A 26,557-nucleotide genomic window follows, 5' to 3' on the forward strand; every position below is an offset into this window, starting at 1 on the left:
AGTAACAGGATGGGCAGGATTGCCGAGAGGAAGGGAGCAAGGAAGGACCCAGGCAGAGACAGGGAGCAGAGGCAAGGTGGCCTGAGTCACTGGGTATGAGTCAGCTGGCCAGGCAGTTACTGAGGCATGCTGGAGGGGACCTGAAGGTGGCAGATGAAACTGAAACACCTGAGGAGTTAGACCACATGGGCTCCGTCCAGAAGGTGTCTGCACCCCCCTCACTTTGAGCACTGCCGGAGTAGAGCACTGAGACCATTTGTGGGAGCAGGTCAGACGAGAATTTTTGTGGTGGTCTGGGTCAGAGATATGAGTTAGGTGTCAGCAGTGAAGATAAAAATGAGAGAGCAAAGCAAGAGATATTTGGGAAGTAAAATGAGCAGAACGTGGTGGCTGATTGGCTGTGGATGTGGGAGAAAGTCGGGTGTCTGGTGACAAAGGTTTTGAGAGACTAGGAGAAGTGAAGATCCCATTGTTACCCATAATCAGTGCATGGGCTAGATTTAAATAGGTTGACAGCTGACCTTATTCTTCTAGGTTGGGAAATGCTGCAAGATGTCTGACTTTGCATGTGTAGCTCTTGCCTTATGCTTTTTCCCTCTAAGAAGACAGCAGTTTTATGTTCTGGGGCTGCTCACGTTTATGCCTTATAATTCTACCAATTCAATCAACTTCCATTCAAACCCTACTACGTAGCACAGAAATTCTTCACAGGATTTAGTGTCCACATGCTCCAGTTAACACATCTAACTTCTCCAAAGCCCCCCTGAAAAGTCCGGATATTTCTTAGGGTGCTTGGTGGGAGGAAAGTATCAAGCTCATACCTTAGAATTTCAGACCGTATGCCTTCTTTTTTTGGGGGGGGGTCTCAAATAGAGTCAATGAATTAGGTTGATAATTTTTCACAATTTTACCCTTCTTTCATTAATGGTCTCTTAAAATTTTTTAAAAATATTTTTTTTATTTATTTTTAGAGGGAGGGGAAAGGTGGGAGAAAGAGAGGGAGAGAAACATCAATGTGTGGTTGCTTCTCATGTGCCCCCTACTGGGGACCTGGCCCGAAACCCAGGCATGTGCCCTGACTGGGAATCCAACCGGGGACTTTTTGATTCGTAGGCCTGTACTCAATCCACTGAGCCACACCAGCCAGCGCTAATTTTTTTTTTAATTTATTGATTTAAGAGAGAGAGGAAGAGGGTGGAAGAGAGAGAGAGAAAGAGAGGGTGAGAGAGAAACATTGATGTGTTATTCCACTTATTTATGCGGTCATTGGTTAATTCTTGTATGTGCCCTGACTGGAGATCGAACCTGCAACTTTGGTGTGTCAGGATAACACTCTAACCTACTGAGCAACCCAGCCAAGGTTCTCATTAACCATCTTTAGCACATAGCCTTTAAGCAGAGATCAGGCTTCAGTGATATTTATGAGTTTGTAGGTGGTGAAAAGCCTTGACAGGTTAAAGTATGAGGCAGTGAAGGAGTTATTTTATGTATCATACTTTTTTCAGAGTGAGACTGTTTCCACTGAGCAAATCAGACATTTAAACGGCATAGGCTCTGTTAAATCCCACCACAGACAGACAGATATCGATGGCATTCTTGGATATAAAATTTTTCTTTTCAGGGTAGTAGCTTTTAGAGATCCTTGGCTACTTACATTCAACTTTAAATCAACTAAAGTTTAAGTAAAATGTAAAACTCAGTTCCTTAGTTGCATTGGCTACATTTAAAATGCTCAATAGCACACGTGTCTTGTGGCTGCTGTGTTGGAAAGCTCGGACCCAGACCGTTCCCCGCGTGGCAGGCAGTCCCTGGGGCAGCGCCCACGGTGTTGGGTGGAAGCTGCCATCAGCGTTCATGTCCACATCGAGTGTATTCCTAGGCCATTGCCATCTGTCATGTACCTTCCACACCTCCCCCCTCATCCTGGACACGCTGTGGCCTGTGGTCAGGAGGTTCTGAGGTCAGGGCTCAAACGTTCTGTGCCCATATCCTGTCTCTGCCCCTTACTGGCTGTATGAACTTGGGCCAGTTATTTAACCATTTTTTCACCTCAAATGAGGATAACAAGCCTACTTCAATTGAGGATGAAAGGAAAGCATGCCCGTAAAGTACTTAAGTTGGCGCGTGGCAGATTCTCGGTGAGTTTATATAGTTGCCGTCGTCATCATTGTCATCACTCTAGCATTATTATTGCATCTCCGTTGTGCAGGGACAGGGATGCTGACGAGTGCGCTTTCCCGGTTACAACAGTGTGTGCATCTTGACATGTAAGCAGACAGAGGGTAGGCAGATTGTGCACACGATTGTCAAGCAGCTTTGCATAATTAAAAACTCCACTTTGATAAGAATGAAACTTACATGGGGCATATTGAGTTGAGTTTAATACATATTTATGGATCACTTACTGTACATTGAAAGTTTATATAAGCTCCGTTGTATACAAGTCCTATGACAGGTCCCGGAAATGATATGGAGAAGAACAGATGACCTTGGGTGCCTGGAAGCCAGGAGAGAGAGGGAGACATGGACCGAGAGTGTGTGATGAGTGTAAAATAACTCCGTAAGGAAGACGTAGGCAGGCAGACTAGGTAAGGGCTCTAAGAGAGAGTCAGTAGAAGAGGTGGACCCAGCAGGTTGAGTAGGGAGGCCCTGCCCCCGGGAATGGTAGCTGAGAGGGGTCCTGAAGTGTGGGGTGACATTTCATATGAGGGGATGTCATGGGTCAGGGTGGTTCTCCTAGGAGGGGTCAGCCCAGGGTGCGTGGAGCTGGAAAAGCAGTCTGTCTTGGGCAGAGGGGTTTGTCTGAGCCTTGGAGCCCCCAGGAGAGGAGCAGGGAAGGCTGGGTCACAGTGAAGTGCTCTGAATGCCAGGCCAGGTGTTGACCTAGTTGAGTAGGCAGCAGGGAGCCATGGCAGGTTGCAAACTTCCTGCTTGGCTCCACAAGACCTTTCAAAGAGAAGAATGCATTCCTCTGGCCCAGGGGAGGGAAGATGGGATGAATGGCTGTGTTTGATCTCAAAACCTAACTGAATTTGTTGAATGGCATTTCTGCAGCAGAGAAAAGAACAAAGTTAAGTACACAAGGCGCTGCACAGGTGTGCGGCTGTGTACGGGCATGCACGCTGTCATTTTCCATTGGTGCGGGGCCACTTGCAGCCCATGGTGGGGCAGGTGCCTCCAGTGGGGGCGGGGGGGCCCCCGGGTCCAGAGCAAGGCTGCTGAATGACAGTGGTAGCCGAGGGGTACCTGTGAGCGTGTTTGTCTTTCACAGGAGGAAGCAGAGGTTTAAAGGAGCACTTTTTGGTCTTCACTTAACCTTTTATTTTATTTTATTCTATTGCCACGTGCCTTTTATTAGCGTTTCAGAATCAGTATTGTGTCCTTGCTGCTGCTCAGTGCCTAGATGCACAAACACACACAGCTAAATCGAAGCCATGTGGTATCTTTGTTGTTATTCCACAACATAAAACTGAAAATGTTGAGCTTATTTCCTATCGTGGCCTGGACTCATGTCAATGGATGGCCAAACAGGAAACCGCAAATTAATCAGTTAACACGTGAAAAGTAAGAACTGCTAGTAATTCCCTCCATCTTCTCTGAGATTTCTCATGCCCAATCTGCAGAGCTGAAGAATCCCCTGTATATAGTTACACTCCCATTTTTCAGCTCTAAAAAAAATTACTCCTTTTTCTTTTTGCAACTTGAGATGGGATATTGCTTGTAGTTTCAGGGTATGCCTTTTGGAGAGTAGCGCTTCACTGATGAAAAGTTGTTAAGCTTGAGGTGATCTGTATATGAACAGTGTCATAGAATCGAGGGAACGAGGCGTTTTAGGTATTTTCTGTTCAAACATCGCCTGCAGACCGTGTGGAAGAGCCGCCTCACCAGGACACATGCATGGCACAGGACCCCCTGCGACTCCCCCCTGGAGCTTGGAGGACAGCGGTGCACATCTGTGGCCTCCTCCCTGCTGGGAAGGGTGGTGGCAGATGGCCCTGTAGTGTGAGCCTCCCCGGGGGCCACCACACACTCTAGAATCACTGTCTGTCAGTGTCTCAGGAACCGGTTGCTCTGGTCTCCTGTCTGGGGTTTATTCCTCCATACTCCAGATTTCCAGCCCTGACTGAGCTTTGCTGGTAAATGTTTATTTTACCAGCCCCGCAGATACTCCTTCTCTCTCTGAAGGGGCACTGGGGAGAGATGTGTGCAGTGGGCGTTGATCCTATGGGAGCTGCCACACCCCTGGTCCCAGGGGCCTTGGATCCAGGTGGTGGAGACACCAGCTGCTCAGCTACCCAGGTGTTGCCTTACGGAGCTGCCATGATGCACGATAGCCATCCCCGCCCCCTTGGCTCCCGAGGCTCCGTCATGTAGGCATTGAGCAGGCAGGTGGCTCTGACGTGGTTTGTCAGTGTTGGAGCAGGGGACGAGAAGGCAGGCACAGTCCCTTCCTAGGCTCAGCTTTTGAAGGGATGATGGTTTGGAAACTCACCTGCCTTGTCCCCGATTGTTTAAAACACACCAGTACTCAGAAAGCATTTTTAATAAAGTTGAGCCCGAGAGGCAGGCAGATAGGGAAGAACAAAGTGAATGAATAAAAGCTATTCCTGGACCCTGCAGAATTTGGGTGGCAACCCCCCCCAAAATGCCTCGAAGTAGTCTAAGTTATAGTGGAGAGCATTGTTAGAAAAGTAAAAATAAGCCCCCAGTCCTAAAAATCACACCCCTCAACTCGAAGGAGTGAATGGGGGGGGCGGGGAGGTGGGAGGAATGAGGGTGCATGGAGAAGAAGCAAGCAAACCAGTGAACGGCCTTTAACTGCTTTCTGCTGTGATAGGATTTGGCCCTGGAAGAGGCTGTCCTGGAGGAGCTGACACAGAAGGTCGCCCAAGAGCACAAAGCCCACAGGTAAGATGGGCGGAGGGTAGGGCCTCCGGGCCTCACAGGAAGCCAAAGCCCCGTCCTATCGGAGGCAGGAGGCTTTTGGCCCCTAGCCCCCAGTCTTCGGCCTGAGTCAACATAGTTTTATTTCTTCCAGCCTGTGAGTCAGCTCTGCTTTGAGAGGTGTGTGTAGATTTGTCCTATTGGTCCTCCCTCCCCTTTCTTTTTTTTTTTTTTCCTCCCTTTACCAACTACACCCCGCCTCCTTTTTTCCTTCCATACTCGAGAGCCCACACACATGTGGAACTGGTGGCCCGGGGGACTTTTCTCTGTGACCTTCCTAAAAATCTGTTATTGGATCCCAGGAAGCCTGGGGCTGCTTGTGCTCACAGTGAAGTCGTCAAAGAGCTACTTTGGGTGGGACGGTGAACATCACAAGGGTCAAGGGCGAGTGACTGTAACTGAAGGAAGCACCGAGCGCTGCTCAGAGCTCTGTGGGACACAAATAAACACCTTGCCCTCCCAACCTCAGAAGATCCACACAGTGGTCCTAGCATCTCCCACCTCAGCCGCTTGGCTCCCAGAATATCATCCTCATCGACTTGTATTGTTTTTTTTTCCTTTTTCCTTTCTTTCTTTTTAATAGCTGTGATTTTTCCCCCCAGGTGGGAGAGAAACTATTCTTTAAAAGCAGGTAGCATTATTCTTAGGGATGTCTGGAGTAATTATTTAGGCCTTCCAGGGCTGTGACTCTTCATTAAATGCTTCACCTTCCTCTTAGTATTCCCTGTGAGTGTAAGGCTGCTGGGGAGTATGTTAATGAATTACTCAGTGAGGCACTGGGCCCTCGCAGCTGGGCGATGATTGCTTTTCCCAGGGCTGCCCCTAACCTGCAGCTCTGGAATGTGCCACGCACAGGCCAGGATCTTCCCCTGACCTGCTTTGCCCTTAACCATTTCCTCCTTTTCTGCTTTTTGATTTCAGTGGAATCCCGCCAGCCGAAGCCGAGCTCATGTACATCAATGAAGTGGAGCGATTGGATGGATTTGGGCAGGAAATCTTCCCCGTGAAGGTAGCCTTCCCTGGCTTGTCCTTGCATCAGCCTTCTGAGAAGGGCGTTGGGAAAACTGGGGTTGGATAGCAGCAGGCCAGGTTGGCTTGGCTTTCTCACTGCCACGGGGGGGTTAGTTGGCAAGTCCAGTTTACTCTAGTAAAGCAAACATTTTTGTTGTCCCTGGGAGATTTTGAAGTTTTCCATGGACTTCAGCAGAAGAATATCTCTGTGGGCAACTGGCCTGAGCGAGTACCAAGCACCAGCCCATCCGGTGCGGGGAAGGGGTAGGCACACGTCCAGTCTCATCTCTGGGACAAGTAGCTCGGTCACGTGTGCCTTAGTAAAGACCTTAACCCCTAGTTCTCTTCCCTGTCCTTACCACCTCTTCTGTTCTTGAAGATGACACAGACCGTGTCTGACGGAGAAAGACATGTTTCCTTACTCCACCGTGCCTCATTCCTCCCGTCCTGTGGGTTTCCAGCCCCTTCGGTGTTTTCTGGAAACTCTGCCCAGGAAACTGTTACAGCATGTCACTTCCTTTGCCCCAACCCCCGCCCCCCCCCCCCCGTCTGAAGTGGGTGTAGTTGGGGGGGGGGTCACAGTGCATGGGCATTTGTAGAGATGAGCCCATAATCTGAACTCATGTTCCTCTCTCTGCTGAGGACCAGCTTTACAAAGGACAGCATTTTTATCAGACACCTAAAGCAACTGGCACATTTTGGCAATTTTGGGAACCAGCTGCCATCTCGGTGCGGACACTTCACTGCAGACTGGCTCCGCTGGCTGTTTTATAAGTGTTCTGCTCCCTCCGTCTCGCCTTTGCAACTTGCCTCACTGGGAGCTGCCCATGCACATCAAGGGGCATCGAGCCGGGTGGCCACAGCTCGCGGAACTGGCCCCTTCTCAGATTCGTTTCCTTTTCTTTTGCTTCTCTAATGGCTGCCCTTCATGGGGTTGTGGTCCATTTTCCTTGCAATAATGCCTTAGACCCTATCTGCATCCCACTGGGCACTTCAGCAGCCCGTGCATCGTCAGGATGCTTTGGGTCATGGAAATAGAGTAAACTTGTTTCCACTTCTAGGAAACTGACTTCCGGTCCCCGGTCCCTCCGGGAGTTGGGGATTTTGTGGTGGTGGGTGGGCATTTGCTTGTTTTGTTTTTCGTCCTCCTGAATCGTGGGAAGTAGGGGCAGTGTGTTGAAATCTACTGTGCTCGGTTCTGATGCACTTTCTGGTGTGTTCTTGAGTGGGAAGAGTCTGAGGAGGACCCTATACCTTACTCTGAGTGGGCAGACAGGCATTGCTGACTCACTGCGCGTGGGCGTAAATTGGCTGGGCTTCTTTGTGTTCTTTGTTTCTTTCCCTGCGCATATCTGTTCATGACTAAGATGGCCACCGACAGACCACATGATTCCTGGCAGCTGCAGGATGCGGGGTGGGTTGGCACTGAGGTGGTGGGAGAGCAGACGGGAAAGGGTGCAGGGACAGGCTGTGGTGCAGGTTCAGGTCCTGCCCGACCCAGTGAAGTACAAAACACCATGATGTGGTGGATTTGTCCCAGGGAGGCACCTTTCCATGGAGTGGGGGCTTTTCCCTGAGTGGCCCCTCAAAAGTTCTCAAGGTTGAGGGGTATCAGTCCATTTCCCGATAGGTGTGCCCTCCTCACCCCCCCACACCCATATGGTCAGAGTGCACGGAATTGGGGAAGGTGCTGCGGAATGAGTCAGACACCGTCTGGAGCCGGGCCCCCGGGCTGAGCTGGACGTGGAGCCCTTCGGTTTGAACCACTGCAGTGCCTCAGGTGTCCATCGTGACATTTTTCTCCTGCTCCGCCCTGGTGATCGGCTCTTCCCTGAGTCCCCACCAGCACCAGAATTCGGCCCCGATTTGCTGGCAAAGTGCCCGGGGAAGCCTTTCCCCAGAACTTTCCCTTCTCTTCCATCTCCACTCCCCCTCTCTTCTTTCTCCGTGCACATTTTTTGGGTCATGTAACTCGCCTCTTCACTTCTCACGGTGACAAGGCACCCTCTTCCCTTCCCAGCTCTTTCTCTCCTAACCCTTGCTGCTCTGGTCACCAGCAGCGTCTCACCTCTCTCCACCCCTGCTGGGAGGCTCCTATTCCCCCGTTAGCTTTGGCAGGTGGGTGGAGAAGAGATCCCTGAGAGGGGGCACTGCGTGTTGTCTCGGTGTCTTTAAACGGGATCGGAATTCTGAGGAACGCCGAGACCCTTCTTTCCCTCCTGGGCCTAGATGTGCATGGCCTTCTGCTCTCTGCACAAGAGGATGTCCCCTCAGCGAACGCAGGGGGCCAAGTGACAGTGTATTCACTGGATGGGGAGCCTCNCTTTGGCAGGTGGGTGGAGAAGAGATCCCTGAGAGGGGGCACTGCGTGTTGTCTCGGTGTCTTTAAACGGGATCGGAATTCTGAGGAACGCCGAGACCCGTCTTTCCCTCCTGGGCCTAGATGTGCATGGCCTTCTGCTCTCTGCACAAGAGGATGTCCCCTCAGCGAACGCAGGGGGCCAAGTGACAGTGTATTCACTGGATGGGGAGCCTCATTCCCATTCTGCTGTCGAGAACACGGGTGGCCAGGTTATGTTCTCCCGGGCAAGCGATTGGAAGCACCCAACTGAAGTTTAGACACCTGAGTCTCCCCAACACCTGGCGGCCCGGCAGATCGTAGGCAGTGAGGTCTGCAGTGCACAGGCCCCGCTCATGTTCACAAAGCTCTCACCCAGCGTTTAGCATCTGCCTCTGGATTGTGAACAGGCAACTGAGCATCACCCTACCTGGTGCCCTGGTAGGAATGACGGAGGCCAATGCAATGAGAGCAAAGCCTGGAAGACAGAGACTCTGCAGGGTGAAGGACCCCCTGCCCAGAATACCACCATCCTGTGAGCCTCAGAGAGAAGTATGTGAACCCTCCTCGAGGGAATAGATTCCTTTTAAAAAGGAACGTTCAGAAAATAAAACTCTCAGAAATGAAAAGTATGCTCTCGGAAACGGAAAATGTAATCGATTAGAAGATAGACGTAAGAAAATCTCACCAAAAAACTGATGGCACGTGGGAGACAGAAGACAAAATTGGAGGGCCGGCTTAGGATGTCCGACCTCCGAATCACAGGAGCTTTAAAAGGAGGAAACAGAGGAAACAAGAGGTGGTAATTCAAGAAAATGCCCCAGAACTGATAACCATGAGGTTCCAAAGTAGAAAGTCAAGCTTAGTCAGTTCATCTAAGGCACACAGTAGGGCTTTAAGCGTGGAACTTGATGCCTGCCAGGAAGAGGAAATTGTGGGGCCGGGTCTGGTGTCAACTCTTTATAAATCAGCTCTAAAGCTACATCTTCAAACTATGTGTGTATATAATTGCACGTAGGTAATGTGCATATGTCATGAAGCTATGTGCATGCACAGTTTTGACTTAAGAAACAAAAACTAAGGTAAAACGAGATATCCGTAGATGATCAGGAAAGGGAAAGAAAATCCGAAGTGCTAAAAAAAAATCTCGAAACCTAAAGTTCTGTAAAACAGAAAATGTGTTGTGACAAATTGAGAAAAAGGGAAATGCATACAAATAATACATTCAACGTGCAGTGAGGTGTGTCCCTTCGGGGTCTAGATGCCGGTGACTCATTCCATCTGGGGGTGAGAAAGGGGGCGTGGTCCCCAGGGGTTGCGGCAGCCCAAGTGCCCGGTGCTGTGAGCCCGCTCACTGGGGATCTGCGCCTTCATGACTGTCTTTTGTTGATCTGATACAGGACAACCATGGGAACGGTGTGCACCTGGGCATTTTCTTTATGGGGATTTTCGTGAGAAGCAGAATCGGAAGACAAGCAGTAATACACAGGTAGTCTTATTTGCCTTCTCTCCTTTTTTCTTTTTTTCTCTTTGAGGGGCTCTAGAAAAACCCACGGAGCATCAAAGTTGTACGAATGAGCTGAGTCAGAGCTGAGCTTTTGTCAACTCGGCGAAGGTCAGCTCTCTGGGACTTAAGCAGACTTGGAGAGATTCATCTCTTTTCCTGGAAGTCTGTTTGGGGTGGAAGATGGGGGAAGCCTTCTTCCCACCTGATGCCAGAAAGTACATTGTCAAGAACAGGGGCTAAGGGACGTAACTTTTGCAAGCCTGGCTGAAAACAGGCTCTCCAGTTGTCTCTCGCTGATTCCCTTTGCTGGGCTACCCATGCCCAGTCATTACATTCAGACTGGCCTCTCGCCCTTGTCCTGCACCCTCCGCCTCACCGCAGGAGGATACAAACTAAGTCTTTATATTCCCACATGTGGATTCGTTTGTCAGTGTGTTTTAAAAAAGCAAACACTTTGTTATACAGGACTTTGGACTGTTTTGACCCTTTAACCCTCTTTTCCATTTGCCAGGAGAGGCATGTCAGAGCGTCCCCTCAATGACATGTCAGTGGGCTTGCTTTCTGTGTGTGCCCACGGATGCCAGGCAGTGTCAACGGTCTAAAAAAATGTACATGCTTGCTTTTATTTACCGGGAACTAAGGCCTGTTGTTTCTGGAAGAACAGTGTTACTGCGTGTGCGTCGGATGGGTGGGGTTGTGTGTTTGGGCAGGAGATCAAAGACAGGTCTCAGAGAAAAAGCACAGTTCACCTTTTGGCAGTAAACATCAGCCAGCTACGTACCCTCTGGGCAGGCAGTTGCTGCCCGACACGTTGAGAAACTTTTCCCACCAAAAGCTTGCTAATTGACCACCCCCCCACCCAACCCTTGGTCCCCACCCTGTCGTTATTTCTGTCCTTGATTTTTCTCTTGCTCTTTGAATAGAGGCATGATTGAGGCGTGAGTGAGGAGAGAGATCTTTGGGGTTACAGAATAAGTTTTCTTTTTGGACACATTTTGTCAACGTCATTTACCTACAAGACATTACAAATTAATTCAGTAAAATATAGAAATATGTACAGAGTTGTAACTGTAAAGTTTTATGCCCATTTAAAGCTGTCCAGGCATTTAGCCCTACACAGTTCTCCATGGCGTAGGAGAATAAATATGCCATTGAACCGATAGCTTTCCAGTACATGCCCAGGGCTGATTTCAAGATAGTGGTGGTGATGTCTCCATAGCTAAATCAGTGCCTTGTAGAAGAAGGTAACAATTTGAAAGTTTGCCGACCATGAACCACTCCCAGGATTTGTTCAGTTTCCCTAGAAACTCCTTCCAGACCTCTTCCTTTAGTACTTATCATGAAACCCCTTACAAGGTGGGGATTTTCCTCTACTGTGGTGTCATATTAATCGTGCCACTAGGTGAAGTCATACGGTGCAGTGAGGAGTAGATTCAGGGTTTGGGCAATCGACTTGAAGGCCTGCAGCCAGGGGAAACCAAATGGCTTTTCTCTCTAGAGACCTTCTCTGAAAAGCATGTAGCTATGAGGCCACGTAGATGTGATCTGATGGGAGTCCCAGTGGGCAGACAGCTGTGCTGAGCGCCTGTCGCCAGTGCAGCCCCGGCAGATGGACGTAAGCGCAGTTGGTGCTGGTGTCACGGAAAGGTGACTGGAGGAAAACCTGGAAGCCCCAGGTACAGAGGTCCTCCATCCCCGATGGGCAGAGTGAACGTGGCTAGGTCGTGTACTCATTTGTGCCTGAATTGCCTCATCTCCAAAGTAGGTTCCTTCTCTGCCTTAGAACCACAAAGAACTGTACTCGGTACAGATGGGAGGCAATATTATTACGTTTCATTCTTCCAGCAAACATTTAGTGCGTGCCGTGTGCCAGGTACATGGCTCAGTGCTTGGAATACAGAAATGAAGAAAGCAGAATCTCTGCCCAGGGTATGGGGCCTATAGCCTAGTTTGGATTTGTTAGAGATCTAGTCCCAGAAATAAGCAATTGTCATGCAGTGTCGTAACTGACAGAGGAGGGCACCAGGTTCCTTGCTAGCACATGGGTGGTTGGGGATGAGGGAGGACTTCGTAGAGAAGGTGACTCCTGAGCTGAGTCTTAAGGGGATCATCTGGGCAGAGGTGGAAGTATAATGAGTAAAAGCATGATGGGGTGAAGTCACTGGGCAGGCATTAGAGGCTGGCGTGCAGAGTGCAGGGTAGGCAGTAGTGAGAGAGATGGTTAGAAATCGGCTCCGAGTAGAATGGGCCGCAGTAGCTTCCTTCCCTTGTCTGGTGCTTATTCCTGTGTGTCACGTTTTAGATAAGGTCTCCTGGGGGAAGGAGAAGGATGTGTGTGTTTAATTCACAAAAATGTAGGCACATTAAACACCTCCTAGGCATCTTTCCGAGGTGATGTAATCAGTGATGTGCATTCCAACACAGACTCTATGTGGGTTCTTCGGCCTCGATTCTGGCAACATATGAACCTCAAATGATGTGTTCCTCCATCATTAAAAGCCGGGATCACGAGAAATACTTCCTCAGTTTGAAAACCTGTAAAACAAGGCAGCAGAATTTTCCTCCTACTAGTCATAAAGGAAACGTTACTTCACCAACGACAGTATCTAGGTATAGTTTACATAGGATTTTTAGCTATTTAAATAGATGCATATTGCATTTTCTGTACCTTTAAGCCTGTGAGAAAGAACATTCAGCTTTTAAAAATGCAGCAAAATCGTCATATATAAAATTAGATTCAGCAGTAGCCAGGGACCCTCCTGTGTGGATTCGCTAATGCACGGACCGTTTGGGGGCAAACTTGTCGCCTTTCTTCTTTTGACCAGGTGGAATGATTTGGGGAATATCACTCATAACAAGTCAACCATCCTGGTGGAGCTCATCAACAAAGAAGAGACTGTGCTCTTTCACACGGTAAGCCACATGGACAAAGGCAGGTTCCAGCAGGCAGCTTGCTCTTGAACTTCTCAGCTCCTACTATCCTTTCCTTGCTCTCCACACCTTGGGAGAAAGTTCTGTTGCACTGAAACTTCCAGTACTTGCCCAGTGCTGTGATGACTTATTCAGGGTGGTGGTAATGATTTCATGTTCAACACGCCTACTGAGTATTGATTCTTGGATCTGAGTTCCTCCACCTGCCTTATTTGTGACGGGTCGCATTGCCTGGCTGGCCACATTCCTCAACACCCTAGTTGCAGCCCTCGTCACGTGACCCCTGAGGCTATCACGTGGCATTTGCTTTTGCTGGCTGACCTGGATTTTCTTCCTCCTCGTAGCCCAAACGGCATCTAAAGTCAGTGGAGCCATTGTCCTTCTGTTGAGGGCCTCCTTGAGAGCCCAGGCTATTCATGCATCTCTCTGCTGCTCCTTTAATGATGCTTGGAGTTCATTCATTCTATGCTCTCCCTGGAGTCATTCACTCATTCGTTCATTTGTAAAGCACTCGGTTTGGAATTATGGGAAAACACACCAGTGCATCAACGTAACCCCAATGCCGTGGGCGTAAAGGATTCTTTAGCAGACAATCTGGTCTTGTCATCCTTTGAGGGGCCTCATTTACCTGCCTGCTGCTCCGTTTCAGCACATTGGTTTGTGGCTCAGGGTGTTATTTGGTGATAGACAGGAAGGGAGGAAGGGACTGTTACCCCCATTTAGAAGAATCCTTGTCCAATGCACGTATAATCAAAGAAATGTTCATTTTTTTCTCTGTCTCTTCTTTTCCCAGGACGATATTGAAAATGCCAAGTATATTTCTCGGTTGTTTGCCACACGGCACAAGTTTTACAAACAGAACAAAATCTGCACTGAGTAAGTAAATGTTTCATCTGTCCTGTCGAGGGATGGTTTGGTCAGATTAGATTCATGTGCTCAGGGGATGTTGTTGATCACGTTTTCCGTTCGCTCTTTTCCCGTGCTCCTTGTGGAAGCTGAAGGAATAAGTGAAAGCCGAGCGGGAGTGAGAGCACTTTAATGACGGAGCCTGTGTGGAGTAGTTAGTGCCTATGCCGAGAGAGGAGATAATTCACAAATTGACTGCGACGCCTGACTGCCTGGATGGCTTGGCCCACTATTACTATTAGTGCCTTTCCAACCTCTGCGATGAGTTTGGAGGAACTGAGCCGTTCCCAATTTGCCAGGGTGCCCCTTCGTGTCAGATGTGGAGGATGTTCAGAAGTGTGTGACACGGTGACGAGCCAGCTTGAAAGGGAAGAAGCTCCTGTCATCCTCAGCACCATTTCGCTTACACAGTTGGGCAACCCTGCGTGTGCTTGTGGGTCATGTCATCTCCCTGTAAATGAGAGGCCAGGGTAATTAGAGGACGCCTTGGAAGACACTAATAGATGTCAGAAGTCCGTGTGTGTGTGTTTTAAATTTAATTTGGAAATCAGGATGATAAAGGGAGTCAGATGAGGGAACTTAAATGTGACCTGACCTTGGATACGGCGTGCTGGGGCTCACACTATCATTGCCTTTACCTTGACTGCCTTCAAAAGGTGTTCCTCGGCAGAGTGCATCGGCCGTTGGGGTGCCCAGAGTGTTTAATTTTGTTTCAAAGAACTTCGGGGATGTAAATGCAAGAGAAGGACTGCCTTTCCGCTCTCCCAATGGACACATCCAAGAGTGCGCGCGTGTGGTCCTAATGCAGTTCTGCCGAAGAGCACATTTTAGAAAGTGCATCATCGGGTGCCGGCAGACTTTTTTCTCTTCGTGATGGAAGCTCTTTCACAGCAGTCCCTGCAATTGGCCGCTGTCAGGGCCTGGAAGCGCATTCAGTAGTGTTAGATCTGCCAGCAGAGTTTGCAGGTGTCCCTCAGAAGAGCCCCAACTGGGAGTGGCAAATTAAGTAGCAAGAACTACCTCATGGACACGCACTCACGCACGCACGCACATGCAGCTTTCTTTTGGACGGATTCCCTCCAGGGCATTTCTTTGCAGTTGTTCTTTTTTCTTCCCATTTGTCTCCCTATCCCCGCCTCCACCTGCCCCCTTCCCTTCAATCACCACACCTTTGTTTGTCCGTGTCCTGGAGTTCTTTCTCTTTGCAGTTGCCTTTCACGTCTGGGGGTGTCTTTGGCATTAACAAGAGTTCTATAGTCAGCTTCTTTAAGGTGAATTAAAAAGTATGTGAAGAAGTGAAGGTTATTGTCATAAAATTTTGGGTTGACCATTTCTCAGCAAGAGCGTTAACTATAAAATGTACAGATTATTTATTTTTTTGTGGTGTTTTCTTTAAATATCGGCAAGCATCACATATTAGACCGAAAACTCAGGAAACGATATTTTTCCTTTCTACGTTTACAATAGCCAGCCAGGTATGGGAGGCTTCTGACTTTTCCTACCCGAAAAAAAACCGGGACTCTTGAAAGCACACACACGCCCCACGCACACAGTAAATTCTGCAGATAGTTTCGGAGTCTCAGCACAGGCTCCTCTGAGGCCTGGACAGCCTCTGGAGTTTGATGAAACCAGTGTCCTCTTGATGGCTTCCTTCTCCAGAGGGCTCTGCTCTCTGGCTTCCGCGAGACCATCATTGATTTTTTTCCTTCTCTCTCTGAGTTACTACTTGTCACCTGCTGAAATAGTTCCAGGGCATGACTCTCATGTTTCTTCACTTGGGGAGAAAAAATGTAGAGATGACAGGGAAGGGTGTTTTTAACAATAAGTTTAATAATATTGCATTTGGCCACTTAAAAAAATCCAATATCACTATATTATAGTTTTCAACATTTTGCTAAAAAAAGATATTTTTATCACCAAAAAAGTAAGAAAGATGAAATATCAAAATAAGGAGAATGCTTTAAATTGAAGAATTTTAGCTTGGTGGCCCACTATGCATGTTTGGATTTGGGGGACTTATTTCTCAAAGGCACCTTTGATTTCAGTTCTTGAGAATTTGATGATATCCTTAATCCCCACTCATTTCTAACTCTATATTTTTCAAAAAATCATGTTGAGTCTCAATCTGGAAAAGATTTGATTCGATGGCTATTTGCAATATGTATTATCTTATTTTAAAATACCTTTGTACCTGAAAATATTTAATTTATTTTGAATTTTTTAAATTTTTCGTTTTGGCAGTATCTTAAAAATCTTTTTGTTCTTTTTTTATTATGAAAGATTTTTACATATATACAAAAGTACAAAAGTATAATTTTTAAAAATCCATGTAATAATGGTAGAAAGTTTGTCTTTCTTTACAAAGTTTGTTTCTTTTACAATCTTTCTTTAGAAATAAGCTTCATTCTTCTAATATCACTTTGAAAAACTTTTTGTAAAAGTACCATATGTTCCAAACCTTTTAAAAATAAAGAAAAGAATAAAAGGAGAAATCGGAACTGTTCTTAGCTTTACTCACACAGAAATAATGTTTATGGTTCACTGTTAAGCTTACCATCTTGTCTGTCTTCTATCTAGTAAATAATAACCATTGTTATTTTTCAACTTTTTATGTAGACAGTCCAATTCTCCACCCCCCATCAGACGCCAGCCCACCTGGAGCCGAAATTCCCTGGTATGTATACGATCGTCAGTAATCAAGTAGTCCGTCTGTTGGGATGGAGTGTCCTTTCGTTGCTGATTTGAGAGGAGAGGGGACTAGGGCATCGTGACCAGGTGAGATCTGGCGAGAACACACAAGGGCATCAGTCTGCCAAATAGGTGCGACGTGCATCGGTGCCGTCCCACTGTGCCCATCCCGCCCATTGCTTCTCTCGGCGTGGCTCGGGGCGAGGTTCACCCCCGGGAGGAAGTCTTATTCCAGGGCAATGAGGCCCTGCAACCTGTAACCTCCTGTTTCTATCAACTTGTTTTCATCTGTTGTTTCAATAAACTCTTTCTGGTTGAAATGTGTGGACATGCCATCAGATAAAAGCTCCACAGATTCTTTTGTGTTCACTGCCACGGATAGAGCTTAGTTAACCTATCAGAAAGTGCTTTTTAGATGGGCTGAAATTGAATGAGCCTAGCTGATGTTCTCAGGTCAGGTACTCAATGGGGAAGATTAAAATGTGCTTTTACGGGCAACAAGATCTGAATGCATCCACTTTTCTACCTAACATTAGCTTTTGTTTTTTCAATTTAAACTGCTCTCCTCATCATGGGAATAAAGAAACACAACTCTAATTTCAATACACGTGTTTTGTCTTAGGCTGTGTTTTATTCTGAGGATTCCTTAAGGGTAATATAATAGAAAGGTATCGAAGAATTGATTTTCTTTAAAGTTCTCTACTTGTTTTAATTCGTAATTCTGTATTTTAGGTTATGGTTTTTTTGTACATAGTTAAACATGCTACCTGTTGATTATTCTAAATAAATAGTTCCTTGGAGTTCAAAGATAAACACAATAGAAAATTTCTATAGATAATGTATATAGGGTATACAAGAATTATATATGTTTAACTTGTCTTTTCAAAGGAGAGTTTTGAGGAATTTTTTTTTTGTATAGGAAATGCATAGACACGACCTCCTAGAATTTTAGACTTATATCATCACACACTAATTCCTGAGCATCCGTGTGAATGCCATGCATCTTGGCATTCTTGACACACACTGTCTGCCAAGTGTGCTTGCTTCAGGGATCCAGGGGTCGCTTGGAACCCTTCTCCTGGAGGACCAGGGAGCTTTCTTTATAGCACTGGTGTCTTTATTCTTCTCCTTTGTGAATACGATTTTTATTTTCCCTTCTTTAGACTCCACATGTTTTTATTAGTGAGGTAAGTTTTCCTATCCGTCCAAGGAACAAAGTGTTTTCCGCCTGTCTTGTGATCTAATCTCATTCTAATTATCTGGAGAAGATGGAGAGGCTTTCCTCTCGGATTTGGAGGAAGACAGTCTACAGGAAGCCAGAGTCCTGGCTTCTTTCTTTCCTCTGCTCCTCAGGATTGGACCACTTCACCAGGGGCTCCTAGGATTAAGACTCAAACCAGATAACATCTTTTCCTTTGGTTTCCTTGCTGGTGCCCAGGAGGCCCGATTGCCCTCTCCCCTGCCCTTCTGCTGCCTATTTTGTGGCATGTCACTGGTTTTTCTATTAGCAGGTCCGGAAAGAAATAGAATAATATATTAGCAGATGGAAAAGGTGAAATAAATAATGTAATCCTGAAATGGTGTCAGGGGATTACTTAGTATTGTCTGTATACTTTGCCTGTATACTTATGCCAGTTCATAAACAGTTTCTGGGAGTTTGTTTGTTGTTGTTTTTTTTTAATGAGAGCGAGAGAAGGCAGCGTGAGCCACCATTGCCTGCATCTCCATCCCCTTGTATGAATTCCTCCCCCTCATTTTTTTTTAATCCTCCAAACTGGTTGTCCTACCCTGGAAAAATTGAGTTGGTGTATGTAGTACTAAGAATTGGAAAAATATTTTTAAATTGCAACTAAAAACCTGCCAAAGGAGATTTGGAAATATTTAGGAGAGCTGATACAACGCTTTTTCTTTGCTACCCTGAACTTTCTTACATTCATTTCAATTCTTTATTTCTTCTTCCCAGATTTTTAACATTTTTGCATCCCTTGCCTTTTTCTCCCCCTCTTTGATGCTGAAGCATTATTCGTAGCCGATAAGTTATTTACCCAGAACTTTGGGGAGTGCTCATCCTCTTTTGAGAGATGCTGAGAAAGTGTGACCCCTGCTGGCTTTGGCCTGTTTTCTGGTGCCATCTCAGTTTTTCTCCTAAAGCAGCCACATTTTTAGATTTTATTTATTTATTTTTAGAGGGGAAGGAGAAAGGGAGAGAAACATCAATATATGGCTGCCTTTTGTGCGTCCCCTGCTGGTAGTTAGCCTGCAAGGAACTGGCCTGCAACCCAGGCATGTGCCCCGACCGGGAATCGAACCGCGATCATCTGGTTCGCAGGCCCGCGCTCAATCCACTGAGCTACGCCAGCCAGGGCTAAAGCAGCCACATTTCAATGAATATCTATAAGGCTAATTTTAAAATAATCAAGTGGAAATGTAAGAGGTCATTCTGCTTGGTAGTTTACAACTTTAAAGTTCAAAATTTTTTAGCATCAACACTCTTTCTGCAAACAAAGTCTCACCTTGAACCCCAATATGTAAATATAATGGACCATGTTTGAAGAAGGGGAGGGGCGAGACTTGGTTTGATTGACAGGAAGCTGAGACCTACTGAGGTTAAATGAGTAGCTGGGGGTCACATCAGCGACTAATCACATCTCCTTTGTCGGCTCACCGAATATGGAAGTTACCTAAGCATCATTTTGTTCTTCACAAGTTCTGCCTTCCCCCGCAGCAGGAAGTAGACTGAGACTAAATGGCCATTGTTGACAGCCTTGTGGAAAAGACTCTTCACGGGAGGGGCAGTCAGTTGACCTGGATTCTCAGCAGGCAGGACCTTTCCACCTCTGAGTCTGCGATGGGAGGGCCAATATGTGCTCTTGTGAACTGGAGGCATGTAAATTTGCAAGTGGGACCCAGCCTAAGACTGCCGCCCTGTTGGAGGGTGATGGGGTGCTGTGAACTGGGGTCCTAGGTACAGCTGTGAGGGTGTGCACGTGCCCGGGGCTCCAGGAGGGAGCCGGTTTTGAACCGAATGCGGCAGGGTGCCCCCTTATTCTCATTACTCTAACGTGCAACTTCATAACATGTGTGTCCTGTTACTCCTTTTCAAAAGGCACTGGGTAGACAGTCGTATACTTTACAAAGTGCTCCCCGACGTGATCGTCTAAGCATTGTGCTGTGCACCTGAAACTAATACAAAATAACATCCCGTGTGAATTGTAATTGAAAAACAAAATTGAGGGAACAACAATGGCATTGTCCGTTTTAGGTTAGCGTTGTCTCGTGTACTTAGAGAGAAAAAGCAATGTGTTTCTTGGAGATGGTGGGGTTCTTGGGTCGCACTAACGTGTCTCCGAGCAATCCAGCGCATCCTAGCCATTGTTCATGTATCCTACTAATGTGTGCATTTTCGTTCTACAAACAAGGCAGCGGGAGCTTTGCCAGTGTATCGGAAAATGGATTATAAATAGGTGTGTTCACGTTGATCATAGGCTCTTTGTCCTATGATCTTTGGCTCACCTTGAGCCAGCCTCCTTATTTCTCCTGTCTTGTTTCTGCAGCCCTGACTTGGTGGTGAGGTGCAGAGGGCTGGGTACGGATGAGGAGAGGAGTATTGGGTCCAGGGCGGGCGGCAGAGGGGCCTGGTGCGCCGCCCCCGCAGACGTGGGCGAGTGCCGGAGATGGTCCTGTGCTCCGATGGACGTCCAGGGCAGCAGATGGCCGTCAGTGCTGTGACACCCCCCTGTGCTGTGCTCTCTGTTTCAGCCCCGGCAGCAGCCATACATCCTGCCGCCCATGCACGTCCAGTGTGGCGAACACTACTCGGAAACACACACTTCGCAAGGTAACTCTGGCTTGCCATTTTCCCTCCTTAGGACGAACGGTTGATTACGGGAGAGCAGGAACGAGGACTTTGTTGTATTTTTTTTTTAGATGACAGCGACACTTTCATTTTTAATCTTCTCATTGTCTGGATGGCCCCAGGCAGCAGCTTCAGTGTGTGAGAAGCGTAGAATATCGTTTATCCCTGAGAGAAAAATGTCCCGAGAATTGGCTGCCAAGGGGGTTGGGAAGAGGCCACAAGCAAGGTTCTTTCCTCCTCCCTCTCGTAAGTGGGCTTAGAGAAGAGAGGTGTCATCAACGCCCCCCCACCCCCAGAGTACCTTTCACCCTCACTGCCAGTAACAGTCAGCGTTGTTTTCGTGGTGACAGGGGACACAGGCCCCCGGGATAACTGAAAAAATACACAAACGATGTCCACCCTTCACATTAGCTATTGCCCCCATCTCTCCCACCAGCCCCTTTCCCCCAGCACTTGCAAAGAAAATGTGTGACGTTCCTGTTTTTAAACTCCTGTGCAAACTGTGTGCAAAAACCATTCCAAAACAATAATTATTCTAGTGATAAGTAACATTTATAGAGAAATCCCTCTCCTTCGGCACTTCCTTCGCACTTGCAAGGTATCACCTCTTTTAACCCTCAGAATAAACTTGTGGGGTAGGTGCTGCTACTATTTCCAGTCTACGCGTACAGAGTTGAGATACAGAGAGGGCATGGGGGGAGTTTGTATGTGCAGACCGACCGGCGTCTCCGCCGCCAGCCAGGGCTCTCGATTGGGACACCACCCACACCTCAGACAGGGAAGCGTGTTAAATGTAGAACATGGACCGTGTCCAGTGGGAAGTGTCTTTCTGTGTTATCGTATGCTGCTGCGTTGAATCTCTCTGCTCTGTCCGTGTGAGCATGAAAACTAAGATAACCGAGGCTACTGCATTTAACGCGACCCTGCCGTTCATGAGCAGACTAGCGGAGTTCGCCTGCCTCTGCGGGAGGGCACCGGCCCCCAGCAAACTGCAGAGGCGGGTCAGGGCAGCCTTTGGCTCTGTGGTCCCCTGGGGTCGCTGGACCACTCATCTCCTCTGGTCCGTGACCGCACCCCTCCTCCTCAGGAGGGTTTACAGTCACCTCTTCTGTTTGCCATCTTTTCTGCCTTCGTCTCTCCCTCTGCTTTGCTTAGGATTAAATCTGCAAAGTGAGAAATGCATGGAGTTTGCTCACCGAAAAGTGTTTTGGTAGGAGGTTGAGGGGTGTATGTGTGTGTGTTGAAGGAACACTGGGCACCTCACACAGGCCTGACTTTATGAATCTGTTTTGTTATTGTTGTTGTTGTTGTTATCTCTTTAGGCACCTCTGTAAACTACGATTAATTTTGACGTGGCTTGGCCTCCCTGAATTTTAGGCAGCGGCTAAAAGAACTCCTGATTTTTATTTTGCCCTCCACTGGTTGCTGATGAGAAGGGGTTAGCCATGCTTGCTGACCTTCTGGCTCTATCATCTGTCTCGTGTCTTTATGATCACTTAGCAGTCCCTCTGGTAGAGGGACCTTCTGCACTATAGATCGGCCCCAAGCACACAGTAACGTCGAGTCTATTGCCCTGTGAAAGCTCTTGGCCGCCCAGTCCAAGGAGCCTGTCCTGTTGCGGGGCCCTGAGCAGGAAGGAGAAGAGGTCTCCCAGCGTGGAGGCCACGCAGGCTGCCTGACTTCACACCTCGGGGCACAATCAAGAATTTACCAAGGGGGTACCTAGTCCAAATATTCAGTGCTTTCTTTGTTTAGATTCCCTTTTCCTTTTTGGTATGCTTTGAAATGTTCCCTTCTGTCGGTTGCCATCTCATCCGGAAAATGTTCAGGTTTCTGGGGAATGTGTGGGTGGAGCCCATGGCTTAGCACTTTTTCTGACTTCTTTAGATTAAAAGTCACCCCCCCCCCGTGAGTGTAAGGATGAATTTAATTGAAGCACGATGAAGTGGAGGTTCATGTGCCTTTGTCTGGCCTCTCGTAGACAGCATTTTCCACGGGAACGAAGATGCCTTCTACTGCAACTCTCACAACAGCCTGGACTTGAATTACTTAAACGGCACCCTGGCCAATGGCAGCGTGTGTAGCGTGCACAGCGTCAACTCCCTGAACTGCTCCCAGAGCTTCATCCAGGCGTCTCCCGTCTCTTCCAACCTCAGTATCCCCGGCAGCGACATCATGCGTGCCGACTACATCCCCAGCCACCGGCACAGCGCAATCATCGTGCCGTCGTACCGGCCGACCCCGGACTACGACACGGTCATGCGCCAGATGAAGAGGGGACTCATGCACGCAGACAGCCAGAGCCAGTCCCTGCGAAATCTCAACATCATCAACACCCATGCCTACAACCAGCCGGAGGACCTGGTGTACAGCCAGCCCGAGATGCGGGAGAGGCACCCCTACACTGTCCCTTACGGGCCGCAGGGGGCCTATAGTAACAAACTTGTCGGTCCGTCTGACCAGATAAACCCAAAGAATAGCTCGGTGCCCAGCAAGCCGGGGGCGATTGCCATCTCCCACACGGTGAGCACCCCGGAGCTGGCCAACATGCAGCTCCAGGGGTCCCATAGCCACAACACGGCCCACGTGCTCAAAAACTATCTCTTCAGACCGCCTCCCCCCTACCCACGGCCCCGCCCCGCCACCAGCACCCCGGACCTGGCCAGTCACCGCCACAAGTATGTCAGCGGCAGCAGCCCCGACCTGGTGACCCGCAAAGTGCAGTTGTCAGTGAAGACCTTCCAAGAGGACAGCGCTCCGGTGGTGCACCAGTCGCTGCAGGAGGTGAGCGAGCCCCTCACGTCCACCAAGCACCACGGCACGGTGAACAAGCGCCATAGCCTGGAGGTCATGAGCAGCATGGTGCGAGGCATGGAAGCCATGACGCTCAAGTCCCTCAACATCCCCATGGCTCGCCGCAACACCCTGCGGGAGCAGGGGCCCCCCAAGGAGGTGCCCGGGGGCCACGAGGTCCCCCCGCTGCCCCAGTACCACCACAAGAAGACGTTCTCGGATGCCACGATGCTGATCCACAGCAGTGAGAGCGAGGAGGAGGAGGAGGCGGCGGAATCGGTGGCCCGGATCCCAGGGCTCCGGGAGAACATGGAGTACAGCGCCCAGCTGCAGGCGGCCTTAGCCCGCATCCCCAACAAACCCCCTCCCGAGTACCCGGGCCCGAGGAAGAGCGTCAGCAACGGGGCGCTGAGGCAAGACCAGGTTAGCCTTCCTCCTGCCGTCGCCAGAGCCAGGGTGCTCAGGCACGGGCCAGCCAAGGCTGTTGGTATCTCCCGAGCCGACCAGCTGGCCGTCAACGGGGCCTCCCTCGGTCCATCCATCTCAGAACCTGACCTGACAAGTGTAAAGGAGCGGGTCAAAAAGGAGCCCGTGAAGGAGAGGCCCGTGTCGGAGATGTTTTCCCTGGAGGACAGCATTATAGAAAGAGAGATGATGATCAGGGTAAGTGTCGTCCCTGCCCAGGGCATGCTGGGGGGGCGGTTACACAAGCCCCTCGGGCCCTTGTCCCTGGAATAGTTTATCAGGAAAGTGCACTCACCTTCGACACCGAAGAAGGGGTGAGGCTCATTCGGAGAAAGCGTTAGGGGTTCAGAGACTCACCGCAATTAAACAGGTGCTATTTTATTCCACAAAACCTTGTTTTTGTCCCTTCAAATAGCTCTCCCATTCTTGGTACAAAGAGCAGTTTCGGAGCTGGGATGTTACAGGTCGGTGGCACTGGGATTGGGGTCTAGGCCAGCTTTTTGCTGTTTGCTCAGGATCAAGACTTATCGTGTGAGCTGTGAGGAGCTCACCTTCCTACACCTGTTGTCATTTTGGAGGGTTTTCCCAGAAGAAAGCATTTTCTCCCAGTTAGATATTAAAAGAGCAACATCTCTTAGGAGCTTTCTGTGTTGATCTGTATGTCAGGGTGGCTCACCAATGTTGACTGGAGCATGGTGTGTCCAGCTTGGTTTTCGGGTCTTTGTTCCATAGATGTGAAACACAAAGCCAAGAACATTACCATGAACTTGGAAGTTTACCATTGAGCTTCAACTCCCGTTAACCTTAGTCTGTCAAGAATTCAGATTCACGTATGTGGATTCACATGTACACATATGTACATATGTACACCCATGCACACACGTTGGAACAGGCCTACTGTTAGACCTAAGAAACCCTTCGTCAGAAACGCACCACCCGGCAGGCCCACGTGGTGCCAGCACAGGGCGAGTGTGCAGTGCCAGGTGCACCCGTGGAACGGCAGAGCAGGTTCTCCCTACAGGAGAGAAAATTGCTACGTGGTCGCTGCTACTTTAGAAAAGACTCCAGAACGCCATTACTGCTGGTCCTGGAAATTTTCACTCCTTTAAAAACAAAAAATCATTTCATGACAACGAATCAAACCCAGATTGACTTCCCCTGTGCAAGCACCACACACATCCCGTCAGGGGCCCTGGCATAGCTTAGGAACTCCGGAACTGTTGTGACTTAAAATTTGCTCTGAATGCCATTTCTTAGACTTCATTAGTCTCCCCAAGTCTCCAGTGGGAATCAACCTGCAAAGAACAGTCAGAGGCCAGTGTTTTAAGGAAGCCAAGTTCTGAGGTTCAGGGTCTAATTCGGAACAACTCTGTTATTTTAGTCACACCTTAAGAACTCTCGGCCTCACAGTTCTGGCCATCCGTGGGCTGGGGCTAAGCATTTGGGGCAGGTGTAACTTTTTCCACTGCTTGCAAACCTGGAGGGAACATTTTGACTGATGCGCTCGTGCCTCTGGTGACCCAACCTCCTGGCTGGAGGTTGGAATTTGAGCTGGGTGCCTTGCGGGAGGCTGTGTAATTTATGGTAGAAGGGGGTTTTCGGCACTGGCTGGCTCTGGAGGCCCTCCTTTAACAGAGCTCAGCAACTTCGCCAGCTCGATGTTTATTGATGGTTCTATGGGCTCATTTTAATCAGGTCCCTCCGCTTCTCTTGCTACCCATACTAAACAGAAGACTAGCCAGTCTCATGGCGTGGATTCGCTACATAGAGCTTCATGCATAATCACCAGGCAGCAAGGGGCTTCCCCTGCACGTCCCGAGTGCTGTCCTGTCCTGTCCAGATGGGTGATAGTGAATAGCTGACTTCACCTTTAACTTGTAGTTCAGGAGCGTTGTTGCCCCATCCCTACTGCACTCTCTCCCTCGAAATTTCGCCCAAATCCTACACACTTGGGAGCCCCGGGGCTGCCCCCGGGGCTGGTGTCTGGACCTCCGAGCAGGGTCGGGAGGTTCCTCAGCAAGCCAGTGTGCCAGGCGTGACGGGCACAGTGCTGTGTGGTTCTCCATCTGGTTTTTGAGGAAGAAGCTCACCCCAGCCTCCTCTCCACATGCCCGATGCTCCTCCACCCTCCCCACCAACCGGCAGCTTTGGCCTGGCTTGTTAGAAACAGATAAGAAAAGAAGGCTGGGCCTCTCAGGGTAGGAGAACGGTGAGAAACTTCAGCCTGAGGGGAACTGGAGGGGCCAGGGTGGTGAGAACTCGCCTGGCGGCCAGCTCTCCGCAGCTCAGGAGGAGCTGCCCGTCTGTTGAACGGATGGCCGGGGCCTGCCATCTGGGTCTCGGCTCTTTCTGGCTTCTGCTGCTGCCTGACCACCTTTAGCCCCCGGCCTGAAATGTGCTGCCAGGGAGAGAAAAGGCCAAATCAGATCTTTATTTTCTTTTTCCTTTTTTATCTCTGGTAACAAGCTGATCGGGTACGTGAGAAGGAGCTGAGAGAGAGAGTTTATCCCCGGGCTCTCCTTTCCCGCCGGGCGCGTTCCTGACTTGTTGCCTTAGGGGCCGTGAGAGGCACCTGCGCTGCAGGTGGGACTATTGGAGGCCCATTTCCCCAAAATTACTGCTCTCAAAACTTCGCAGAGTTGGGAAACCGATTCTCGGCTGAAGAGATCATTGGTGGGGGGAGGGGGGGATTCTCTCTCACAAAAACAAACATGTAAGCAAACAAACAAAAAAACCCAAACATGTAAATTCAGATTTTTCTAAGTCTTCCTGGGCTGGAAAAACCAATTTTTTTGTAGGGTCACTAATTTTTTTTAAAATTCTCACCCGAGGATATGTTTATTGATTCTAGAGAGACAGGAGAGAGGGGGTGGGAGAAGGGAAGCATGGATCACTCGCTTTCTGTATCCAGAGGAGGCACTGTATCTCAAGGTCAATGCCACTCACAAATGCCCATTCCGAGTACGGGTGGCTGTGTCGCTCTCGATGCTGGGCTGTTCTGGGTGCAGGCAGAACCCAGGAAATGGGTGAGGCGCCATCCCCTCGCCATTGTCAGAATAACCCTCTCACGCTGTGCCATCTGCCAGCATCATGGTCCCATCAAGATGCCTCTTTCCGG

At 48.8% G+C, this 26,557-nt stretch overlaps 1 protein-coding gene across 2 annotated transcripts in view; it reads left to right on the forward strand.

Annotated features, from left to right (window-relative positions):
• The window catches only part of PTPN14 (protein tyrosine phosphatase non-receptor type 14), a 159,671-nt gene that overhangs the window by 109,635 nt on the left and 23,479 nt on the right, over positions 1-26,557 (forward strand). For both annotated transcript variants that reach the window (XM_037034869.1, XM_037034870.1), the window contains exons 6-13: positions 4,838-4,908; positions 5,866-5,953; positions 9,694-9,782; positions 12,626-12,713; positions 13,525-13,607; positions 16,254-16,311; positions 20,085-20,163; positions 22,163-23,637. In XM_037034869.1, the coding sequence (XP_036890764.1) occupies positions 4,838-4,908; positions 5,866-5,953; positions 9,694-9,782; positions 12,626-12,713; positions 13,525-13,607; positions 16,254-16,311; positions 20,085-20,163; positions 22,163-23,637 (2,031 nt within the window). The remainder of the gene's footprint in view (positions 1-4,837; positions 4,909-5,865; positions 5,954-9,693; positions 9,783-12,625; positions 12,714-13,524; positions 13,608-16,253; positions 16,312-20,084; positions 20,164-22,162; positions 23,638-26,557) is intronic.

Source organism: Sturnira hondurensis, unplaced genomic scaffold, assembly GCF_014824575.4.
Source record: "Sturnira hondurensis isolate 20B ecotype Veracruz unplaced genomic scaffold, ASM1482457v3 Scaffold0022215, whole genome shotgun sequence".
Classification (NCBI taxonomy): Eukaryota; Metazoa; Chordata; class Mammalia; order Chiroptera; family Phyllostomidae; genus Sturnira; species Sturnira hondurensis.